The sequence below is a fragment of the Podarcis gaigeae genome, assembly GCF_964106915.1.
Source record: "Podarcis gaigeae genome assembly, chromosome: 3".
Taxonomy (NCBI): domain Eukaryota; kingdom Metazoa; phylum Chordata; class Lepidosauria; order Squamata; family Lacertidae; genus Podarcis; species Podarcis gaigeae.
The window spans coordinates 96,557,256-96,581,811 of record NC_139680.1 but is presented as its reverse complement, the minus strand read 5'-3'; the positions used below and the strand labels follow the sequence as shown (position 1 = coordinate 96,581,811).

Here is a 24,556-nt window from a genome sequence, read left to right as displayed (position 1 = left end):
CGCTGCAAATCTCATAACTCTGTCTTATCTCAAAATTGTCAAAATCAGACAACAGATACGGAATACATATATATTGCAATGAACCACACTTTTTGGGAACAAAATAATAAATAAAAAAAAATGACTAGAACATTTCTGTGGAGGGGAGGACTCCTATTCACATAATAACTTTTAATCCACTGGGGTCTCTCTTTGATGGGGGGAGAAGGTGCCAGTTTCTGACTATTCCCATTTCCCCCAGCAGCTCCTGTACCTCCAACTGTTCTGGGCAGCCCTCCAGCCCTCCGGAGCAGATTTCCGGGTTGGGGGGTTGGGATGCACAGGGGCTGCAGGTGGGAGAGGGAATTCGGGCGAAAATTGCCTTTCCTCCCGATGGGAGCGTCCCATAAGCAGAGTTCCACTTAACATCCATCCAAGCCTCTGCCTTTATGTTAGCTGAGGGCCCAACTATGTGTGATGTTAATGATGCAATTAGTAATCGCGCTGTGTGTCTTTAAAAATTAAATAACTGTCTGGGGGGAGACCCACACCTGGTACCAAGATTGCAGCGTTCAGGAAGGTGAAATAGAATCTTTCCCTCTCCAGCTGCAAACTCCGTAAAATCGGCCCCCCTCCACTCCAATCCTGGTGCAGCAATTACCATTAGGGGAAGGGAAATTTAAAAAAAGAAGAAGAATCCCATTGGCGCCCGGTATTTAATTTTAGCAATCGTGTCGTTGACTTAACACATGCAGTTAGAGCCTTGCTAGGTGGCGATCCAGTCTGCGCAGGGTTAGGCCCGTAGCTAAGGCAGAACGTGGCCATCCATAATGTGACAAGGAGGATTAGAACATTTAGCTTCTGGAAACTGATGGACATATGCTTGTGTCTCTTGGCTAATCTGGAGTGTTGCTTCGCACGTCTTTTAAGGAGGGAGGAATCTTGGGTTCTGCGAGCCGCTGCCAGATTATATCATTTGATTGCAGAAGGCAGGATTGTAGGGGGCATTTTGAGAAGTGTGAAGCTTGTCACTGTCTCCCAAAGCGATCATGCGTCTTGATAGATAGGCTTTCTTCTCGTAGGGTGGTGGGTTTTTTTTTTTTTTTTTTTTGATAAAGCAAGGAAAAGGCTTAATTGTTTCTCAGAATGTTGATGCTTTTTATGTTTCAGGGCGATTTGAAGAAAGTGTGATTGAAGAGAGGAGACAGTGCGCAGAAGACTTGCTTCAGTTCTCTGCCAACATCCCGGCGCTCTTTAACAGCAAGCAGCTTGAAGATTTCTTTAAGGTTAAATAACTTCTGAGCCGCTCCATGCCTCGTCAGTGATGCCACTAGGCAGAATAAGCAACAGCCTCGCTCTTTAAGGCAGCTACTCTTTTGAGAGTCAGGTCAAGGCGACATAAACAGGGTCTCCCCTAGGGAAGGAGGGAGGAGGAGGAACCCATTTTAAACGGGTTTATATGTGGGGTGGCATTTGGCCCAGATGGGCTCAGGGTAGACCCATTGAAATGAAAGAAACCTAGTAAGTTAGGTACATTAATTTCAGTGGGTCTACTCTTGAGTAGAACTTAAGCCACACCCACACCATACCTTTAAAGTAGTATCATACCACTTCAAGCAGTCATGGCTTCCCCCAAAGGATTCTGGGAACTGTAGCTTGTTAAGGGTTCTGAGCAGTGCTATTTTTTCTAGAAAAAGAGGTGCTGGAACTGTGAATGCCCCACTTGTTCTCTTATCACGGCAGTGGTGCCCACCTGAGAGCTGCCTGATCTGAGTTCCGGTGAGTTCTGGCTGAAAAAAAGCCCTGGTTCTGAGAGTTGTTAAAACTGTAAAGGTAAAGGACCCCTGACAGTTAATTGGATAATAATTTAGCCAGTCTGGCACGTATTCTTTCATCTCTTCTAATTTTTTCATTTTTGACTTTCCTTCTGAAAAATCTAATCGCTCATGGTAGGTACCCCATTTATCCCCCATGTTAATTTTACATTTGCCTTCCAAATCTCTGGGGAGGGCTCCCACTCCCCAGAGAAACTTTCGAACTTGGGAATTGGATGAATGTCCTCTTCTATTTTAATAAAAAAGGTGGGCTTGTTTTTCCAACTGCTGATCCTCAGATAGCCAAAATGGCACCATCTATAGCCCAGAGGAAGATGCTGGCAGGCTTGGAGGAGTTTCAAGGTTGGCAGAAGCACAGATCAGCTCAATGAGGACTGATCATGCTCAGGGAGCATGGGGTATTCATAGAATCATAGAATCATAGAGTTGGAAGAGACCACAAGGGCCATTGAGTCCAACCTCCTGCCAAGCAGGAAACACGATCAGAGTACTCCTGACATATGGTCGTCAAGCCTCTGCTTAAAGACCTCCAAAGAAGGAGACTCCACCACACTCCTTGGCAGCAAATTCCACTGTCGAACAGCTCTCACTGTCAGGAAGTTCCTCCTAATGTTTAGGTGGAATCTTTTTTCTTGTAGTTTGGAACCATTGCTCCGTGTCCGCTTCTCTGGAGCAGCAGAAAACAACCTTTCTCCCTCCTCTATGTGACATCCTTTTATATATTTGAACATGGCTATCATATCACCCCTTAACCTCCTCTTCTCCAGGCTAAACATGCCCAGCTCCCTTAGCCGTTCCTCATAAGGCATCGTTTCCAGGCCTTTGACCATTTTGGTTGCCCTCCTGTGGACACGTTCCAGTTTGTCAGTGTCCTTCGTGAACTGTCCACTCGTTAAGTCCACTCGTGAACGACTCTGGAGTTGCGGCGCTCATCTCGCTTTACTGGCCGAGGGAGCCAATGTTTGTCCGCAGACAGTTTTTCCAGGTCATGTGGCCAGCATGACTAAGCCGCTTTTGGCACAACGGAGCACCGAAACAAGAGCAGCACACGGAAACGCCGTTTATCTACCAGAGTGGTACCTATTTATCTGCTTGCACTTTGATATGCTTTTGAACTGCTAGGTTGGCAGGAGCTGGGACTGAGCAATGGGAGCTCACCCTGTTGCAGGGATTCTGAGAGTTGTTAGGAGACCCTTATATCCCTCACAGAGATGCAATTTTCAGAGTGGTCTAACAGTCAATCCCTCTTCACAAGAACTCTGGGAATTATAAAAACTGGGAGGCAGACAGGGGTCTCCTAACAACTAAGTATCCTAGACAATCTACAGTTCCCATAATTATTTTGGAGAAACCATGATTATTTAAAGTGGTGTTAGTGGCAAAGGGCTTTGTAATTCAACATATTCAGACGGGCACATGCAGAGAAGAGGAAAATAATTAGAGCACCTCATTTGAAATCCTTGGAAAGTTAGATAAGGTATTAACACGATTAGTTAATAGTTAAAAATGCAGCCGTTTTCTTACTGATTAATATACCAACTGAAATGTAATTAGATAATAATAAAAAAACGAACTGCAACAATATAAGGACTACATTAAAAAAATGATCAAGGAGCACAGGAAACCACTTTGATTAAATTGTATAAATTTGGAATCAATTGGAATTATTTTGACATTAATTGGAATCTGCATAATTGGCAAAACTGTGGTAATATTGGGTCAATATTGGAAAATCAATTAAAAAATTATTTTTAAAAATAAATGAAGTGGTGTTAGGAAATACAGCTCTGAACCTTGGTTTGCCTGCATTTGTGAAAGCTCAAAGCAGAGTTTCCCAAACCTGGGTCTCCAGCTGTTTCTGGACTACAGTTCCCATCATCCCTGACAACTGATCCTGCTAGCTAGGGATACCATTCATTTCCTATACATGTAGGCATGAATGGCATGTGCCTGTCTTTAAACACCCATATACCAGATTCTGGGAACCCTTGCGCAGTTAGCATGGTCATTAGGACGTAGGAAGAGCTCCAACTGGATCAGACCAAAGGCTCATCTAGTCCAGCACCCTGTTCTCAAAATGGCCGACCAGATGCCCGTGGGAAGCCTGCAAGGAGGAAGTCTGCGTGCAACAGCACTCTCCCCTTTTGCAATGCCCAGCATCTTGGTGTCCGGAGTCATATTACCTCCGACAGTGGAGGCTGTCATAGCTAGCCGTCATGTCTAAGTAGCTACCTATGTATCTCCCATGAATTGCAAGAGGTGCTGGTGTGTTCTATATCACTCAGTATATGAATAAATGGGAATATGCCTGCAAAGGAGACACTTGTGTGCAGCCAGAATGCCACTCACGCTTCAGAACTGCTCTCTTTTGTGGAATAGGGCTGCAGGCAAGCAGGGTGATTTAAAGTTTAGGGAAGCTTTTAATGTTTGATGCATTACTGTATTTTAATATTGTGTTGGAAGCCGCCCGGAGTGGCTGGGGAAGCCCAACCAGATGGGCGGGGTATAAATAATAAATTATTATTATTATTATTATTATTATTATTATTATTATTATTATTATTGTAAATGATATTTTTCTTCACCGAGAAGGCTGCTTAGAATGTGTTGCTTATAGTTGCTAGATACTTAGGCCTAACTGCACACTCAATAAATATGTAGTTGGCAACTATGAGCTTAAAAAAATACCATTCTGGTGTGGGGGGCTTCCAGTGTGGGGAGGGGAGGTATAACTTTCCCTTTCCCCAGATGGGTGAAAATATGAGTGAGCCTTTTATTTAAGAAGTTAGGTTTTGAATGGGGAGAATGTGAAGCCTCTGTGACTGGGCCACGTTTTTCTATAGCTCTTCTTGGTGAAAGTGGAAGTTGCGTTAATTCATAGTAAGTAACAGTTAAATAAGTCCTAATTTCTTTTTCTCTTTCAAGGATGGAGAAGTACATGCTGGGTCTGAATTGATTGGCCCTGCAGATCCTCTGTCGGATTCCCTGACAGACAGCCTGTCGGTCTGCAGTTCTGAAGGTTGGCTCCCACTGTGTTACCTCTTGTAATTTTGTCTCCAGCCCAAGTTTACCAAGTAGGGTGATTTATAGCATAGTCAAGGAATGTAAAAGTGCACATTTCCCCTCTTCATCTCCTCTAGATGGCAGCATTAGCATTTCAGCTGTAATTTTTAGCATGCATGGAGTCCCAAACCCTGCCACTCTTCGCTGATATGGGATAAAACCTGCTAATGCCAAAGCTTGAGATACCTTAATGCAGCTGTCTTTCTGTAAAAGGCACTTCTAACACTTGCGCCCCTAAGCATGCTTGCTTAGGGTATAAGCCCTGTTAAAAAACTGTGGGAACTCTGAGCAAAAGTGGCTAGGACCAGGCTGCAAGTCTGTAGTTTGGCATATCTGCAATGTCTTTAACAAGCATGTGATTCATTTATATTGTTTTAGTTAGCGAGGGGTTGGTTTCTCAGACCTTTTTCTCACACCATTTAAAGTGCTGTGCTACCATTTTAAAAACTCATGGCTTCCCCCACAACTATTTAAAGTAGTGTATTATTGTGCTTTGAGCTTGAATGCGGCCAAGGTCATTTGATTTCTACACAGATTAGAGAAAGGGTTCAGTATCCCAGTTATAACACATGCAGGCGTCATTTCAAGAGTTGTGACTTGTCTTGGGCTACAGAAACTCACCCACTTTCCCTTCTATATATTTCCCCTCTCCTCCCCACCTTTGGTTTCAAGCTCGGAAGGATGCCGGTCTCCTCGATGATGTGACACTCAGCCAGTCAGAGTATGGAGGTAAGCGTGAGTAAGGAATGGTCGATTTGACTTTCAGTCGCGAACGCAGCAGCGTCGTGCTGATCGTTGCTTCTGCGATTAGCTGAAGTCTTGGATTGTGCCATGTGGGGAGGAAGGGATCTTCTTTGCCAGTGCGTTCCCCTCAGAAAATGTACTGGTGAAGCAGCACCCAGCAGGACTGAACTGTCTGCTCACCAGTGGATGAGTGGAGACTTCAATCCCCTTGCCTATCAGCTGACATCGCCCAGTGACATCACCTGATTGACACTAGGACATGGGTCTCACTGGCCAAATTGAACCCTCTGGTAGCCATTATTTGCCCGCGGGTGGAAGATGCCGTTTGGGCTACCTCTGGACTAGATGACCCACCAGATTCTTTCTCACCTCCATTCTCCTTCTGCCCTTCAGGTTTCTCAAGCGACAGCGACCTGATCTCTTTGACCGTTGATGTGGACTCTCTTGCTGAGTTAGATGATGGAATGGCATCTAACCAGAATTCCCCCAGCAGATCCTTCAGCCTCAGCTTTCCCACCGAACCGCTGGCGCAGGCCTCTGCCGTTTCGGACCACGAATGGAGCAAACCCGATGGCGAGAGGGAGAGCCGGGGCCTGTTCACTGGGAGCTTAAAGGCCAAGCTTGGCAGGCGAGACTACCTGGACAAGGCAGGGGAGCTGATAAAGCTGGCCTTGAAGAAGGAGGAAGAGGAAGACTATGAGGCTGCCTTTGGCTTTTATAGGAAAGGAGTGGATCTGCTCCTGGAAGGGGTGCAAGGTATGGTTTTACTTATTGTGCTTTTTTGGCTGCGTTTCTTGTTGGCTTGGTTTAGCTTTCGCCAGCCTGCTGCCCTCCAGATGTCTCAGCCTCAGTTGAGAGTTGCCTCTTCTCTTCCGCCGGTTGGAAGATCCCATGTGTGGAACTCTGTCCAGGGGATTCTCCTGCCAATGGGAGCAAACTCAGCATCCCAGTCAATAGCTGCATTGTGTTTGCATAGCTGGTTTGCTAAGTGCTCAAAAGAGTCCACCTAAATTATTAAGCCTGTTTGTCTTGAACTAGGTTTGGCATAAAGTAGGAATGGGGGGACTTGCAACTTCTTGAATGTTACCGGGCTTGCAACTCTCATGATCCTTGACCACTGGCCATGCTGGTTAGGGCTGATGGGATTTGGGAAGTTTGGAGAACTACGGGTTCCTCATCTGTGGTGTAAATTGAAAACCGCCCTGTGAGGATATCAGAGTAGCCCTGCTAGATCAAGCCATCTACAGTGGTACCTCGGGTTACATATGCTTCAGGTTACATACGCTTCAGGTTACAGACTCCGCTAAACCAGAAACATTACCTCGGGTTAAGAACTTTGCTTCAGGATGAGAACAGAAATCGTGCAGCAGCGGCACAGCGGCAGCAGGAGGCCCCAGCTAAAGTGGTGCTTCAGGTTAAGAACAGTTTCAGGTTAAGAACAGACCTCCAGAACGAATTAAGTACTTAACCCGAGGTACCACTGTAATCCTGTCTCTTCTGTCCATCGGTAGCCCTGAACATGGCCTCTGACTACTCACAAGTGTGGCCATTCCTTGGTGTCGTTATCTTCTGACTCCTGCTGTTCCAAAATCGATTTGATTTGATTTATTGTGTTTCTAGGCTGCATTCCTTTCAAATGAATCCCAAAAGCGGCTTACAAACAATAAAGAGAAGGAGCATATGATGGAACGTAACAGAACATCACAAATGCAGCACAAATCAAATGGAATAATTAGCAAATCATCAGTGTAAAAACTATTAACAGTCCATAAAACACTGATAACAAAGCAACAACCAAAAAAACCAAGCTAAACATCGTGATTAAAGCAAAAAGTCATATTATATGTTTTAACTGCCTTGGAGAGGAGGAAAGGGACTGTGTCACTGTTGGCGCTTGGATGCCGGATGACGGCCAGAAATGAACCAGGAGCAGTGGGATGGAGAAGGCTTGGGGTCAAAGCAGGAGGTAGGACTGAGGAGAACAACCCAGGGGTCAGGACTGAAGGGCAATGAAAGGATATGGGAATATACTGTACGTCAGAGCTCAGGAAGTGTTTGTTCTTCAACTGGAACAAGAAGCTTCTTCCATAGCTTTCTGCCCAGGAGGATCCGTAGAGCAGCCTGGGTGGGTGGAGCCACTCCAGGGCCTGAGGGTATTTCACTGAGAAGCTGTCACCTGCATTTCAGAGGCTCAGTGTGGGGCAGCTGTCCACAGATCACAGCTGCTCCCGGCAGTTAATCAGCCCCATAGGAATCTGTATCCTGCCTCACGTTGATTTTCGGAGCGGGCTTCCTCCGAGCTTGATCTAGGGGAGAAGGCTGTGCAGCTCAGTTGAACGTGCTTCTGCAGTAGGCAAGCTGGCCAAAGTTATGCCCCTGTTGCGGATATGCATCCTTTTTGCCTATATTCCAAAAAGAGAACTTCCTTCCCAGGTTATTGGCGAAGAGGGCCTTCTTGATGCTGTCAAGTCCACACAGGGGCTACTTAAAACTCAAGTTCCCCTGAGTTAGAGGAATCCTTTCCCTTGGAACATTAGCTGAAACCGGAAACTTTACAGTTCGTGGCTTCCTCAACCTCATTCATTCGTTCCCTTTCTTCAAAATATTTCTAGGGTTGAATGATCTCAGTAAGCGCAGGCTAGGCTCCACTCAAGCAGGGCTTCCCTCCCGCATTTTGGTTTCTTATATTATTAAATGGGTGAGGTTTGAGCACTACAGACCCTGGCTTTTCAACCTTTATGTGTAAGCATTCCAGAACTGCACAGTCAGGTAGTGATGTAACCACCAGCTTGGATGGCTTTGGAAAAGTCTTATCCTCCTTTCATTAGTCTAATCCTATCATCGGCTACAAACCGTGATAACTATTTTCTGCTTCTGTGCCGAACACCAGTTGCTGGAGAACATGAGAAGGGAGATGCTGTTGTTCTCATGTCCTGCATAGTTGGCTTTCCACAGGCTTCTGGTTGGCCACTGTAAGAACAGGATGCTGGACTAGACCGGCTGTTGGTCAGATCCTGCAGAGCTCTTCTTATGTGTTAATGTCTGTTGAAAATGATGTGGGTGCATGAGAAACAGTGCATTCTTGCAGAATTTACATATCTGCATTAATAGGAAGCTACCTATGGATTTATCCTTCCTAGTGGGCTTGTGTCAGGAGACTTACACAAGTGTTGGTATGTTTTTGCTTGTGAACAAGAGTTTCCATTCTCCATTGATGGAAAAAGTGACAATACAGATTATTGCCACATGGTGGCGCCAAGTAAGTAGGATTTGTAGCTTCCAAACATCAGTTGCAACACGGAGAACAAAAAAACCCAAAAGCACCACTTCTTGATTTTTATCTTTGCTCTTAATGATTTCTGCTATCAGTTGATCTAGAGCACTTTACTTTGCAGTGTGCCTTGCAGAAATCTCTCCTTTCCATTGACTCAGATCAGTGCCATATCCCTGTAATAGTGTAATAGCCTCTTAACTGCTGTCTCCTTTAGTTCACAGCATTAAGTTTTATAATTTATATAGTCCAAAAGGCCACTTCTCATGTCCTCTTGCAAGAATCTCATGGTGACATTACATATGCTGTACGTGTAGTGAGTTTAAGGGGTACAGCGTTGCCTGTTCAGGTGATCATTACTTGACTTAATATACTGAGATATGAACAAGCCTTTTGCCGTAAGTGTGGGAGCGAATTTGGGCAACCCACTGTCAAACTGGGAAGCCTCTAATTAGCCACAAGCTTCCAGTCCCCCCGCCCCTTGAACTGGGAAACTATCAATTTCAGTTTGGTAACAAACCAGGAAATTCAAAGCTGCTTTTGATTATGTATGGACTTTATAATTGGTTTTATACAGTGGTACCTCAGGTTACATATGCTTCAGGTTACATGCGCTTCAGGTTACAGACTCCGCTAACCCAGAAATAGTACCTTGGGTTAAGAACTTTGCTTCAGGATGAGAACAGAAATTGCGCAGCGGCAGTGGGAGGCCCCATTAGCTAAAGTGGTGCTTCAGGTTAAGAACAGTTTCAGGTTAAGAACAGACCTTCAGAATGAATTAAGTTCTTAACCCGAGGTACCACTGTACTTGACAGCCATTTGGGCAGGCAAGTGGTATGTAAATTAATAAGCAGTGGTAAATAATGAACTTCACACCGTGGTTTAATATCCTGACTTCTCTGAAGCTGGTAACCGTAGTCCCCTAGTTTGGACGTAACCGGAAACTATGGTTGGTTGAATACTTCCTAGTTTGTTTGCTTGTGCCACAAAGGGGCTGCATGCCCTGACAAAAAAGCATGTCATAGCTCTTCTTCTTCTAGTAATAATAATCTGAGAGATGTTTGATCTCCTAAGCACAGCCAGTGCAATAGAAGGGGGTATATTTTCATGAGCATTTACTTTTGGAACTCCTGAGAAGACCCCTCTCTACTCAGTGGAGTTTGCATCAAATACCAAACGACTGCAATAAAACTTCAGATTGGTTTGCATATGAACCCTTAGTAGTTCTTGCTACTAAATGGTTGCCATCCAGCCAACATGCAACATTAGTGTGAAAATCAGATGAACCCAGCCTTTTCTCAGTAGCTCAACCAGCATTTGTTCTTAGAGTATCTGTAAGTTGCTAAAAGGACTCTTCCCCACCTGCTTCGTTTAGTATAGTGGGGATCTGCTTCCCTTTCCATAATTAACATGTGCACATACAATCACCTAGTTTATTATCCAAATGATAGAATAGAATACAAAAAGAAAAAGGGAAGCAGATTTTTATAGTGCTCTAGACTATAAAAATTATGCTGGTGCTGATGATTCCGTTGGCTGGATTTGAAAACTATTTGAAATCAGAATCCTGGGACCCTGAGGGTCATCTAGTCCAACCCCCTGCAGTGCAGGGATCTCAACTAAAGCATCCAAGACATTCAGAGGCATTCAGATGTATGGAAACATAGGAGGCTGCCTTAGACCAAATCCTCAGAGGTTTTATTTACAATTAAGCAGTATACAGATTCAATTAATACACAAATAAATAAATAAAATTGGCCAGTACAGTGGTACCTTGGTTCTCAAACTTAATCAGTTGGAGGATGGATGGCGGCTGATGGATTGAGGTTGAATCCTGACAAGACAGAAGTACTATTCTTGGGGGACGGGGGTGGGCTGGTGTAGAGGACTCCCTGGTCCTGAATGGGGTAACTGTGCCCCTGAAGGACCAGGTGCGCAGCCTGGGAGTCATTTGGACTCACAGCTGTCCATGGAGGCGCAGGTTAATTCTGTGTCCAGGGCAGCTGTTTATCAGCTCTATGCAGGCTGAGACCCTATCTGCCCGCGTGTGGGAGTCATCTGGCTGGCTCCAACACCCGTGGACTGTCTTGCCAGAGTGGTGCATGCTCTGGTTATCTCCCGCTTGGACTACTGCAATGTGCTCTACATGGGGCTACTTTTGAAGGTGACCTGGAAACTACAACTAATCCAGAATGCGGCAGCTAGACTGGTGACTGGGAGCAGCTGCCGAGACCACATAACACCGGTCCTGAAAGACCTACATTGGCTCCCAGTACGTTTCTGAGCACAATTCAAAGTGTTGGTGCTGACCTTTAAAGCCCTAAACGGCCTTGGTCCAGTATACCTAAAGGAACGTCTCCACCCCCATCGTTCTGCCCGGACACTGAGGTCCAGTGCCAAGGGCCTTCTGGTGGTTCCCTCACTGCGAGAAGCAAAGCTACAGGGAACCAGGCCTTCTTGGTAGTGGCACCCACCCGGTGGAACGCCCTCCCATCAGATGTCAAAGAGATAAACAACTACCTGGCATTTAGAAGACATTTTAAGGCAGCCCTGTTTAAGGAAGTTTTTAATGTGTGACATTTTAATGTATTTTTAATCTTTGTTGGAAGCCACCCAGAGTGGCTGGGGAAACCCAGCAAGATGGGCGGGGTAAAAATAATAAATTATTATTATTATTATTATTATTATTATTATTATTATTATTATTAGTCTGTTCCAAAACCAAGGCACACTTTCCCATAGAAAGTAATTCAAAATGGATTAATCTGTTCCAGACTTTTAAAAACAATTCCTAAAACAGCAATTTAACATGAATTTTACTATCTAACGAGACCATTGATCCATAAAATGAAAGCAATAATCAATGTACTGTAGTATACAATACATAAAACAGTATTGTGGGTGATAAAAATTAAAATTAATGTTTTATTCCTACCTGCACTGATGATAGTCATTGTTTGGATGGGGGGCTTTTATCCATTTCTGCACTCACTCACTCACTCACTCACTCAATCCATCAGTAGCTGAACTGGGACCCACATAGTCACAAAAACAAATTAACTGAAAAAGCCGCAAAACAAAAAACGCAAAATAAATAGCAAAAACAAAAGCACCAAATATAAGCTCCAAATATCACCTCAGAACACTGCAGTTGGAAATGGAAGGCTTGAATGGGGCGACGCAAATTAGAAGCACAACAGGAAACATAAAGGTAAAGGTAAAGGTACCCCTGCCCGTACGGGCCAGTCTTGACAGACTCTGGGGTTGTGCGCCCATCTCACTTAAGAGGCCAGGGGCCAGCGCTGTCCGGAGACACTTCCGGGTCACGTGGCCAGCGTGACATCGCTGCTCTGGCGAGCCAGAGCCGCACACGGAAACGCCGTTTACCTTCCCGCTGGTAAGCGGTCCCTATTTATCTACTTGCACCCGGAGGTGCTTTCGAACTGCTAGGTTGGCAGGCGCTGGGACCGAGCAGCGGGAGCGCACCCCGCCGCAGGGATTCGAACCGCCGACCTTTCGATCGGCAAGTCCTAGGCACTGAGGCTTTAACCCACAGCGCCACCTGCGTCCCGCAACAGGAAACATAGGGGGACTCAAAATGGAGCACGTTTGAATTCCAAAAAAAAAAAAAGTTTGAAAACTGCAACACCTACTTCTGGTTTTGCAGCATTCAGGTTCCAAGTTGTTTGTGAACTGAGCTGTTCGATAACCGAGGTACCACTGTATTGTCTGCTTGGACTGGAAGCAGATTCCCAGGGTAGTGGGAAGAGGTTTCTCTCATTGCCTGCTACCTGATCCTTTTAACTGGAGCTCACCGGGTTTGAACCTGGGGAGATCTGCATTCAAAGCATGATAGAATTCATAATGCTATGTTGTCAAGGATGGGTAATGGCCATATATGGTCAAGGGGCCAAGGACCGGGACCTTTTTCAGAGTTGAGGGCCACATTCCATTATCAGCAACCTCCTGGGGGCCACAAGTGTGTGGGGCCAGAAGAAAAGGTAGGCAAAGCAGCAAACCCATAAATCTTACCTGTGAGTGGCAGGCTAGTTTCTACAGTATCACACACCCCTCCATCCAAGCAAGCAAGGGGCATTCAAGGGCACATTCCTGCAAGGCAAAAATGCTCAAGGAGAGTGGAGTGTGTGGCCGAGGAGGTGTGGCCTGGAGAGAGTCCTGAGGACCAGATAGAGAGGTCTGGAGGGCTGCATTACACCCTCAGCTGTGAGGCCCTGCAGCCTTGATACAGTCCAGTCCTATGGCAAATGCCACTCACAGGAACAACATTTATTCTGACTAAAATTCAGCCTACAGTCTGGCTCACTGAAAGCGCCAGACAGTGGGAGAGAGGTCCCCATGCACCTAGGAGAGGAGGGGCTTCTTTAAAGAGTCTCTCTAAACCAGAGGCTCTCAGACTTATTTGGCCTACTGCCCTCTTTTCAGAAAAAAGAAATTCTGTAAGCGAACAAACAGGAAGATGCAGTGACAAATTTGCGTTCTTTTATGTGTCTCTATTTCTACCTACCGTGTTTTTCGCTCTATAAGACGCACCCAACCATAAGATACACCTAGATTTTAGAGGAGGAAAACATGAAAAAATAATAATATTCTGAATCAAATGTTGTTGAAGAGGCTTTGCGTGGCTATCCCTGAAGCCAGAACACCAAGAGGGATTGCTGCGCAGCTCTCCCTCTTGCTGTTCTGGCTTCAGCAATAGCTGCACAGCCAGCATTCGCTCCATAAGATGCACACACATTTTCCCTACTTTTTTGAGGGGGGGGGAGTGCGTCTTATAGAGCGGAAAATACGGTGCATCCTACGACATGGTAAACAAAGATGTTGTTGCAAAGAAGACACCTTAAAGCTTGAAGTGATAAAATTATTTATTAAAATCAACCATAGTAACATTCACATTGCACACAGAAAAGTAAGACAATGAAGGATAATATTAACGTAAAAATTATGAATAACATTGAAAATTGTCCTAATGAGAAGGACGAACCTTCTGTCTTTTTGCTTCTGTTGCCCCCTTCTTTTTACTCAACGCCCCACAATTGCATCCGAGGCTACTACTGCCCCCCTGGATCATTCCAGCGCCCTCCCCCGAGGGTGGCACCTCTCATTTCGGAAAACACTGCTTTAAACCCATCAGTGTAAACCTCCCCGTTTCTTGATAACCAGAGCAAAGCTTCTTCATCACTCAGCACTCAACAGTGGAAGCAAGCATTGCTATTTCCTCTTTGGATCCATCATCTGAACTGGCCTTTCTGGTTACATACGAATCTTCGGTCCATCTCCATGTCTACATCAACTGACAGCAGGTTGAACCTGAGACCCCTTTGTGTGCAGCAGAGATGCTCCAAGCCACGACCCTCCCCTTGGTGTTAACGTTTACGTGCTCTCCAACCAAGAGAAATTGAAACTCAAGGAGATGTGCCTATATCTCTGTGGCTTCACCCTTTCATCCTGGGCTTAGCTCTACCAAGAAATGTTGGCCATGGTGCCAAGTTGTTGAAGAGAGCCGGATCTTCCGAGGCACAGAACTGTCAAGGAAATATCCCTTGCTTATCAGTGGATTTGGAACCCTTTGGTGGTGCGGCATTGTTGCTGTTGTTTTTCGCCGTCCCTCGTCGCTCTTCTGTCACATGGTTTCCACTTACAAGTCTCTCCAAGAAAACTGATCTGCCTGTCGCTTCAGGGCAAAAGCGGTCGCCTGCCAGTCTCCGTTTGGAAGCTGGAAAACTAGTAGCGCCTGATGGCTGCCCAAGGCTCAGGTACAAGGAGTGAAACCTCTTGGCCCAAATTCTGTTCCTTGGGGATGGTCCAAGGAGAGAGAGAGAGAGAGAGAGAGAGAGAGAGAGAGAGAGAGAGAGAACGACAGTGGTGTCCAGTGAAATAACAAGAGAGCAGGACCAGACGGAAGGATTTTATTTTTTGCTTTGGCTTGGAAATGGTCCAGCTGTGTGTTTATATATTTGAAATCCGACTTAACCCTAAAGCACAGGCTGGGTAATGACCTTCAAAACAAAGACAAAACAAAAGCACGATGGATAAGAAGAAACCCCTTCGTGTCATGATGGCGGTCCTAGTGTTTTGACTAGGGAGATACTTGACAGGGGTAACGTGGGGCCCCAGATGTTGCTAAACTACAGTGGTACCTTGGGTTAAAAATTTAATTCCTTCTGGAGGTCTGTTTTTAACCTGAAACTGTTCTTAACCTGAGACACCACTTTAGCTAATGGGGCCTTCTGCAGCTGCCGCCGTGCACGATTTCTGTTCTCATCCTGAAGCAAAGTTCTTAACCCGACGTACTATTTCTGGGTTAGCGGAGTCTGTAACCTGAAGCACCTGTAACCTGAAGCGTCTGTAACCCGAGATACCACTGTACATCTGTCACACATGTATCTATTAGGAACCCTCGTGTGTGAAGCTGCCACTCGTGCCCCTTTCTCCTATCGCCCCTAGCTAGCATGGCCAATAGTCAAGGCCAATGGGAGCTGTAATCCAACAACATCTGGAGGGCCAAAGGCTCCTCACCTCTAATGTAACTGCATGGCTGAGGCCCAGAGTTCACGACCCAGTGAGATGGGTTACTTCAGGGATGTCCAGCATGGTTGTCTCCAGATGTTGCTACAACCCCACTTACCAGGCTGGCTGGGGCTGATGGAGACCATCGTCCTCTTGACTACCACAGGCATACACGGCAACAGCCAGAACAGGGATAAGGAACCCGTGGCCCTCCAGATGTTGCCAGGCTCAACTCTGATCAGCCCCAGCTACCATGGCCAGTGGGCAGGGATGGTGGGAGTTGTAGTCCACCAACACCTGGTGGGGCATAGGTTCCCCATCCCTGCTGTGGAACTGCACTGGCTCTGCTTGGACTTTGCAGCTCCAGTTGTAGAGAAAGTCACGACCGGGCCTCCTGCTGCTGCCCCTCCTGTCTTTGATCTGCTTGCAGAGCAGTCTGAGGTCGGTACACCCCTCCAGGCCCATTGATTGCCCTCTGATTTAGTGAGCAGCCTCCTTCTTAATTGACCCTTTGCGGTAGTCCTCGAATGACCTATGTGCCACATAACTACGTTGCCCGCCCTGTCTTCAATGTTGATTTAAAAATCAACAAGCGAGAAATCTGATTCCTTTATAAGCAAAAGCAGTGGCTTTCCTATTTGTTTATTTCCCCCCTTTAGGGAATTCTTCCCAAGTTGACACGGTACTGTTTTATTATTTGGTGAGGTGCCTTGAGCATTTTAGAGGATTGCAGGGAATGGAAACCATTTTAAATAAATAAATATTGGCCACAGAATCTCTGCTTGCCACAGAGCATCCTGGGAATGTTCTGGGCCCCTGTTGCCATTTCTCACAGAGCACTGCATGGGCCTATTGGGTAGTGTTCCCTAGTAGCACCTCCACTGCCCTTCTCGCATCTGGTTGCTCTTTATTTATTCCTATTTTGCTTTATGTACTGCGTTGATCTTCCACCTTTTCCCTGCAAGGAGATGAAGGTGGCACACATAATTCCCCAGTCCTCATTTAATCCCCACAACAACAGTCTGAGGTAGGTTAGGCTGAGAGGCAGTGGTCTTTGAGAGGCTGCCCATTGAGCTTAATAGCTAAGTGGGGATTTGAACCCTGGTCTCCCAGTCCCTAGACTGACACTAAACGCCACACCTGCACACAATTTCCTACATGGAAGAGACTTGTCTATGGAAGTTTGGCAGTGTGTGAAGAGGTCCTAGTACGAAGGCAGCAAAGTACAGTGCTATGGGTAGCTAATCTGAGGCTCATCAGCCCCAGTCAGCATTGTCAATGGCCAGAAATTATGGGAGTTGTAGTCCAAAAGTCTAGAGAGCCACAGGTTCCCTGTTTTACCCTTTTTTTGCAATTCAATTTGCAAAAATTGAAAAAAAAAGATACTTCAGTATCTTCCAGGAAGCGTGTAATACAAATATTTTTCCTGCAGCCCCTGTATCTAAAGTTATGTTTGCTGTTCAAGCTGCTGTAGCTGGTTTCCCAGGATCAGGCGTCTGCTAGGTTCCTCTTTGTTGCCTAACAAGTTCCTTTTGTGCTACTCTGATTCTTGGCCATCTCTGCCTTTGCTAGATTGAAAGCTCTTCCAGAGCAGAATGCAAAAGGGAACTGGAAAATATTGCGCCTTCCTTCTCCACTGTTCAGAGGTTGTGTGTGAACAACCTCAGAACGTGGCTATGAAAACAACCTCCTCCTGTTTCTGTAGTCTTTATGCTGGAACATGGAGCGCTTCTGGCACCATTTTGTTTTCTTGTCGGCAGTAAGAAGCTGTTGCTTCTCCCTTTGTGTTTTGTCTTGATCCAAAGCCCAGATTTGAAATTGCAACCAGCACAATAAAGCACCCATTGTCACAGAACCAGCTAAGAAGAGGAAACAAAATTATCGTACATCACCTTTCACCGGATCCTTTAAATGCCAGCCTAAAGAAAGAGGCAGTAGTCATTCTGGGAAGTGCTCCACCTTTGATTTTGAGAGATAGTCAAAGGAAAGTTTCCTTCTCCATGGAAGGCCAAAACCTTATTTACATCCCGAACCAGCAGCAAGGGGACTCCTGCCCTGTGGCATGCTGCTGTGATTTGAAGACCAAGCTGCGGGAGGCAGTGGAAGACAGGAGTGCCTGGCGTGCTCTGGTTCATGGGGTCACGAAGAGTCGGACACGGCTAAACAACTAAACAACTAAACAACAACAATTGGGAAAACCCCACCTCAATGGGTCTTCCTTAAAGGGCCTTTGGACAGTAGTTCAGAGCCATTTGAAGCATCTGATGAGGCTATGCTCAGCCTCAGCTTGCTTCCCCCCTTTCTCCACCCCTCTCCCCTCTCCCTTGTGTCTTTCTAGATTGGAAACCTGAGGGCAGCTGTTCTTGTAAACCGCTCAGGAAGCTCTCTCTCTCTCTCTCTCTCTCTCTCTCTCTCTCTCTCTGTGTGTGTACTAAAGAGTGGGGTAAAATACATTGAATAACTAGATAAATGAACGTTAAGAGTGGGATTTCAAAATTACAGTGGAGCATTTTCTAGTTTTCTAAATGGAGCTGCCTTCTGCTCTGCTGCAATGGTTGGTGGTGGAAAAGAGGATACCTTCTAAGCAGGTTTTGGGGGCACAAGTGGTACGGGGTGGCGGAGGAGGGAGAGGAAAGTCCCACTGGGCAAAATGAACCCTGCTTGCACAACCTTAGACATTGCCTGATACCCTGTCATAGGATCCAACCACGTTGTTTTGCTACCATTTTAAGGTGAGGAGAGATAAAACTACAGTTGTGTTTACTATGCTGCAGTTGAAATACTCTTTCTGTTAGAAACAAGGAGACGTGCAGAAAGGCGCCTGGCGCCAGTGGGAAGATCTCTCTGAACTATAGTTTATACCACATCTCCAAAACTTTTTCTGTAAATCTTTTAGTCTAGCAACCAACATGCACTGGAGTCCTCAAGATGGTTCCTCATCCAGGAATCCTCAAAATGTTTTGGACTGCAATTCCCATCAGCCATTGCCAGGGGTTGGGGTGATAGGAATTCTACTTCAACAACATCTAGAGGACATCAGGTTGGAGGAAGGCAATTCTAGAGCTTCTAATCTTTTATTATTATTATTAATGTGACTGGCGTTTATTGATGATCAAATGCTACTTCCCTCAAATGGCCTCTCCTGAACAAATGACTTCCACACCGAGAGCGCCTCATCCCTCTCCTTGCAGTTGTCGAGCCCTGAAGCCTCTACTGTGAAATTAACAGAGTTCTTTATTGATAAAAACAACAACACAAATTGATTATCTCATTTGCTTTTGAAGCCTACCAAGGAATGTAGTTGACATGTACCATAAATGAATGAATGCAACTCTCGTCTTGTTTTCAGATAGTGTGCTTTTATAGGGTAGTTTTTCAAATTATTATCTTATTTCTGTAAGGCTTGAGATGCAATATTAACTTTCTATAGTTGGTTAGTGCTGCAGTTTTGACCCACCATAGGTCATGCTGTAATTCAGTCACAGCCAATGTTTTAATGAATTGTTAAGCTTAAACACTGGACAGATTAAATACTCTGCCCATTATACTTGAGGTATTGGCTGTACAAAAAAAAACAGTGTCGAAACTAGTGTCGTTGCAGGAAACACTGTTCCTGCATAAGGTTGTGAGGCAGCCCTTGGATATTTGGGGCAGAAGGAGGGGGTGGAGAATGAGACAGGTTTTTCTGCTTATCGGCATTGCATACAGAAGACTCCAGGTTCGATTGGAGAAGGAGGTCTGTAGCTCGGTGGTAGAGCATCTCCTTTGCATTCAGAGGTTCCTAGGTTCAATCCTCGCTATTTCCAAGGTAGGGCATTGTTGGGGTATCTGCACCACATAGACCCAACTTTCCCCAGAGCCTGCAAGCAACACCCATGTACCCTGTACCTGAACTCATACATGGGTGAGGCTTGGCCCTGCCAATCGACCCCCTTCCGCAGCTTCCGGGGTGCCCGGCAACCAGTTGCGGCAACCAGGGGCTGGCATTGAAACAGCTGCTGAAACATAGCAAAAAGCCTTTTAGCATCGCCTTGCTGCCTGCCAAGCACTTTGAATAATAATATCATAATAATAATTTATTATTTATACCCCGCCCATCGGGCTGAGTTTCCCCAGCCACTCTGGGCGGTTCCCAATCGAGTGTTAAAATCAATACAGCATTAAATATTAAAAACTTCCCTAAACAGGGCTGCCTTCAGGTGTCTTTTAAAAATAAGATAGCTGCTTATTTCCTTGACATCTGATGGGGGGGCGTTCCACAGGGCGGGCGCCACTACCGAGAAGGCCCTCTGTCTGGTTCCCTGTAGCCTCACTTCTCGCAATGAGGGAACTGTCAGAAGGCATCTTAGTGTAGGGGCAGAATGATGGGGGTTGAAGTCCCAACATGCTTTGAAACCCCACCCACCTGTCAGATTTAACCCTTGCAGCAGATCCTGATAAAGATCTGGCCCTTGGGGACAAAATGTTCCCCAAGTAGATAGGACTTTGGGTTGCCCCTTACTGAAACCCTGGAGAGGTGCTGCCAACCCTGGAGAGGTACTGCCAATACAAGGCAGTGACCTCTGTTTCTGTGGCCAAGAAGAATTCAATTTGACCTGACCAGCTCAGATGCTGATCCAAATAAAAGAAAAATCAACCCTTTAAGCCCAACAAGATGGTTTGCGACGAGGGGAAGCAAATGGCTAGAAGCCTGTATATGTTGCGTAGTAAGCTGTGTCGAGTCCCCCCCTCCTTTTTTTTAATATTCTGTTTGCAGTAACGGTGAACAGAGCATCTAAAATAAGCACTTTCACATTGCAACAAACACATCATCATTTGCTTAAAAAGAGTTATAATTACAGTTGACGAAGCATGGCCACCATAAAAATGCATTAGTTTAGCTTGACACATTAATTACCTGTTTTTGCAGATGTTTTTATATATTGTTGTGCGAACAGTTTACAAAATAATTACAGGAAAGTCATATGGAAAACAAGCTAAGGGGGTGGTTTCTCGCCCAAATATTTTCATTCATGTGAATTTGCGTGAGGCACAGCTGCTGTATAGCAAATGGGGAGGGAGGGAGAGAGAAAGAAAGAGAGAGAGAGAAGAGGAATCTCGAAGGGTTTTTTTTTTATTTGAAGGTCTCTGTCATCAGCATTAACACACTTTTTATATCTTTCTTCAGAGGAGGCTAGTTTTTTCAAACATTTAAAATGACACTGCTCATTTTCTTTTCTTTTTTCGAATCTGACTGATTTAGGTGAAAAGCTTTGATCTTTATCAAATGAAACACAAATATCTGCTGGTATCTAGGAAAACAACTAAATAGAAAATGAATCTTTTGTTTGAAGTGGGGTGACCTTGCATGATCTTGCCATCAAGAAAAATTAAAAGCTTTAACGCAGTTAACACTTGTATTCCTATATACATATGAACCCACAAAGCACTGAAAAAAAGAAAGCATCTTAAGGTGAACTTAGGAGAAATGCCTATTGAATACCTCAAGATATGTGCTAGAAATATGAATTTTTACAATTTGATAATAATTAGCAATTTCTTTGTCTTGTGTTTGATGTTTATGCGATGAATAGAATTGGAGGCATGTGCAGCATGTTAATTTTTAGCTGTTACAAACTCAAAATATATTGTTTGTAAGCAGCAGTTTCTTTCATTTAAACAAGGAAAATAGAAGCCTCAACTTTATCCTTAACACCTCAAAAATTATAAGCTAGAAAATGTTAGCATTGAATGAGATGGTAAATTCTATATGTGTGAGTGTATGTGAGTGTGTGTAATAGATGTTAATGTCCAGAATTTGGTGACAGCAATAACAATTTCGTTAATTCTATACCGCCCATCTGGCTGGGTGGCTTACAGCACATCTAAAAACATAGTAAAATGCCAAACATTAAAAAAAACACTTCCTGATAGAGGTGAATCATGCAAATGCAAACAATCCCAGATGAATTTTATGAATATCTATGAAACTGAAGCCAAATTGAGCAGTAGTAGTTGGAGGTTATGTAAATACTACTAAGTAGAATTACTTAGTAGTTGGAAGCTTCCAGCAACTCATAACTATGATTTGGAACACAAATGGAAAACCACTGGGTTGTCGCCAGCACTGAACATGTGGTATTCCGCTCGCACAACTGTACTTCCTCTTCTCTTCCTGTGCGCCTGTAAAATCTTCTCCAGAAGATCCTCCAATCCTCTGAAGCAGATTTTGAGGCGGTGTGTAGGCTCTGTAGGGGAGAGGAAAGAACCACTGCACAAGTGGAAGTTTACTTTGCTAGCGAAAAAAACAGCCTTGGATGCAACCCACTGATTTGAGCTGAATCTACAGGAAGACAAAATCTCAGAGGTGGCAGATTTTTAACACTCTTGTCTTATATCACACAGGGGAGTCAAGTCCAACACGCCGCGAAGCAGTGAAGAGGAAGACTTCGGAATATCTGATGAGAGCAGAAAAAATTTCAAGCCTCTATTGTAAACCCTCATCAGAAGATGCTTCAGTTTCTGGAGTAGGTTCTTTTCTTTTTACAAAATGCAAAATAGTGTAAAGTTGTACCTCGGAAGTCAAACAGAATCCGTTCCGGAAGTCCGTTCGACTTCCAAAACGTTCGGAAACCAAGGCGGGACTTCCGATTGGTTGCAGGAAGCTCCTGCAGCCAATTGGAAGCCGCGGAAGCCCTGTTGGACGGGTACCAAAGAACGTTCAAAAATGGGAACACTCACTTCCGGGTTTGCAGCGTTCGGGAGCCAAAACGTTTGGCTCGCAACGGCGTTCAGTTTCCAAGGTACGACTGTAATCTCTCTTGGAGTGTTTGTATGTGTTCCATGCAGAGTTTGCTTCTCCTTATGAATTACAGAAGCAGGATTCTGCCAGATAAGCAAATATGTACAGCTTTGGACCAAAGCATTGCAGGAAGTGGAGAGGGAAGGCTGCCCATAATTAAGGCACTATCCTTGCCATTAGAGAGAGGGAAGCAGCTATCTCAGGTGGCAGATTTGGGGACAAGGAATGCCAGGGAAACATAGCTGTGTCTGCCATGTGGCTTGCACTGTGCCACGTGCTGTCCTCTGGTGCAGGGAAGGATGGTGTTTGGCCATCAACATCGGAGTCAGATTCTACTGCCAGTTTTTGTGCATGGTATTTTGGGGTGTTGGTGGGCACCATCTTGACTTTTGCTCCAGGCAGACCATAGCTGCCCTATCCTGTTTGGTTCATCAGCAATTATTTAGCTTACTCATGGATTTTCAGTTTAAGAAAGAAGAATGCTGGATTAAAGATTGCAATTCACAAATGAAAAAAATAAAAATAAAAAGAAATAAAAAAGGCCAGTACTAAGTATCGAGCGCCACCTTCAAATATCTAAATGGCTGTCACATGGAAGATTGAGCAAGCTTCTTTTTCCTGCTCTGAAGGGTAGGATCCACACCAAAGGATTAAAGTTCCAAGAAAGGATATTTCGACCAAACATCAGGAAGAACTTTCTGACAGTAAGAGCTGTTTCACAGTGGAACGGGCTCCCTTGAGAGGTTGTGGACTCTCCTTCCTTGGAAGTTTTAAAGCAGAGGTTGGATGGCCATCTGCCATGGATGCTTTATCTGAGACTCCTGCACTGCAGGGGGTTGGACTAGATGACCCTTGGGGTCCCTTCCAACTTTACAATTCTATGACTGCATGATTCTGAAACGGGGGCACAAAAACGGCAGTAGCACCCCTCTCTGAGCAAAGGGTTTTTAAAAAGTCTTGCTTGGGCAGGGTGAGAACAAGGAAGTTTAAAGGTGGATTTCTTCAGCTGTTAACTTCCAGACTGTAGATGCAACAATAGAAAAAGCACAATCTCACATCCCATTTTTTTTTTTTTAAAGTTGGAGGTTACGGAGAAGCCTCTCCTTCTGATTTGGAGGGGAGGCGAGCAGACAGGATTGCACAGGAGAAGATGTTCTTTTAAAGTAATGATAAGGGACACCTTGGTGATATGATAGTCTTTGAACATTAAGGGGCTTCTGAAGCCATCTTCAGTGCGATCTTTACATGGGGATTTTTCCAGCGAGGAGTGATCGTTAAAACATTTGCAGGAACTGGGGTGGTAGCTCTTGGACTTGGAACTGAGAGAACGAAATACATCCTTTAACAAATCTTGACTTTGCCCTTCTTCGGCAACAGCCGAAAAATAAAATAAAAGATTCCCCGAGGACCTTTCTGTTCTTAGCTTAGATGTCTTTTGCTGCAGTCACACAAAACTGTGTGTGATTGTCGATGACTGCTCTCATGTAGCAAACGTTAAAAGTTCCAAACTTCCTGTCTGTCTACATTTGTATCACAGAAGGACAAAAAAGGGCAAATGAGTCTTTCATCTTACTTTGAACAACCCTAAGAATAGTTGAAGGCAGCTAGTTGCTGTGAATAGGCAAAGGGGTAAATTAATCTCTGCCTCTCTGAATGGTGATTGCCTTTTGTTGTTGTTTTCTGTTTTGAGGGAGGGTTTTGGGGGCGAGAAAAAACAAAACAGGGAAAAGAAGCCTTTTCTACTCTAATAGAACTCCCCAGATGAGCTTTGGAGGACGTTTCCCCTCACACACCTGAGGGCTGCTTAATTTTTAGCGGTATATTTGTGCATTGGGATGTTATGGTACAGGGTTGGCCTTAAATTCCCTTCAGGTTCTTTCCAAGATTAGAATGTAGATCCACTTAACCAAAGATTAAATTGATTGCATAGCAGGAACTCCTGTGTGGAAATTTGTATAATTATTTCAAGTATTTTGTCAAAGGTGGATGTGGTTTGAGAGAGGCATCAGCATAGAGCCTAACATTGTGGCCTGGCCTATATAGGAGGGGCCAGGCAACACCTTAAGCCTCCTATTTATAAAACCCTATGGACTATTGACTTCACTGGATTCTGTGGGACAAACTTAGACGGATTGCAGCCAGGGTCATGGCTGAGAGGAGGCAGGTTTAACATTTTACAAAATGTCACACTGTATCTCTGGCCCCCAACTGTTTGGGGTTTCTGTCAGCCTGGAATGGTCCCCATGTAGGGAAAAATTCCATGTCACACTGTGTCAATGATTCTGTCAAGATAGGCATTTCGGCTGGAAAGCTGGGGTGAGATCCCCTCCCCTTCCCTTGCTCACTGTTCTGGGG

The 24,556-nt window shown here is 45.0% G+C and overlaps 1 protein-coding gene across 3 annotated transcripts in view; it reads left to right on the top strand.

Annotated features, from left to right (window-relative positions):
• Positions 1–24,556, top strand: part of RPS6KC1 (ribosomal protein S6 kinase C1) — a 102,264-nt gene that overhangs the window by 33,804 nt on the left and 43,904 nt on the right. For all 3 annotated transcript variants that reach the window (XM_083733137.1, XM_083733138.1, XM_083733139.1), the window contains 5 exons: positions 1,150–1,265; positions 4,740–4,833; positions 5,550–5,606; positions 6,015–6,377; positions 21,805–21,926. In XM_083733137.1, coding sequence (XP_083589263.1) covers positions 1,150–1,265; positions 4,740–4,833; positions 5,550–5,606; positions 6,015–6,377; positions 21,805–21,926 — 752 coding nt within the window. The remainder of the gene's footprint in view (positions 1–1,149; positions 1,266–4,739; positions 4,834–5,549; positions 5,607–6,014; positions 6,378–21,804; positions 21,927–24,556) is intronic.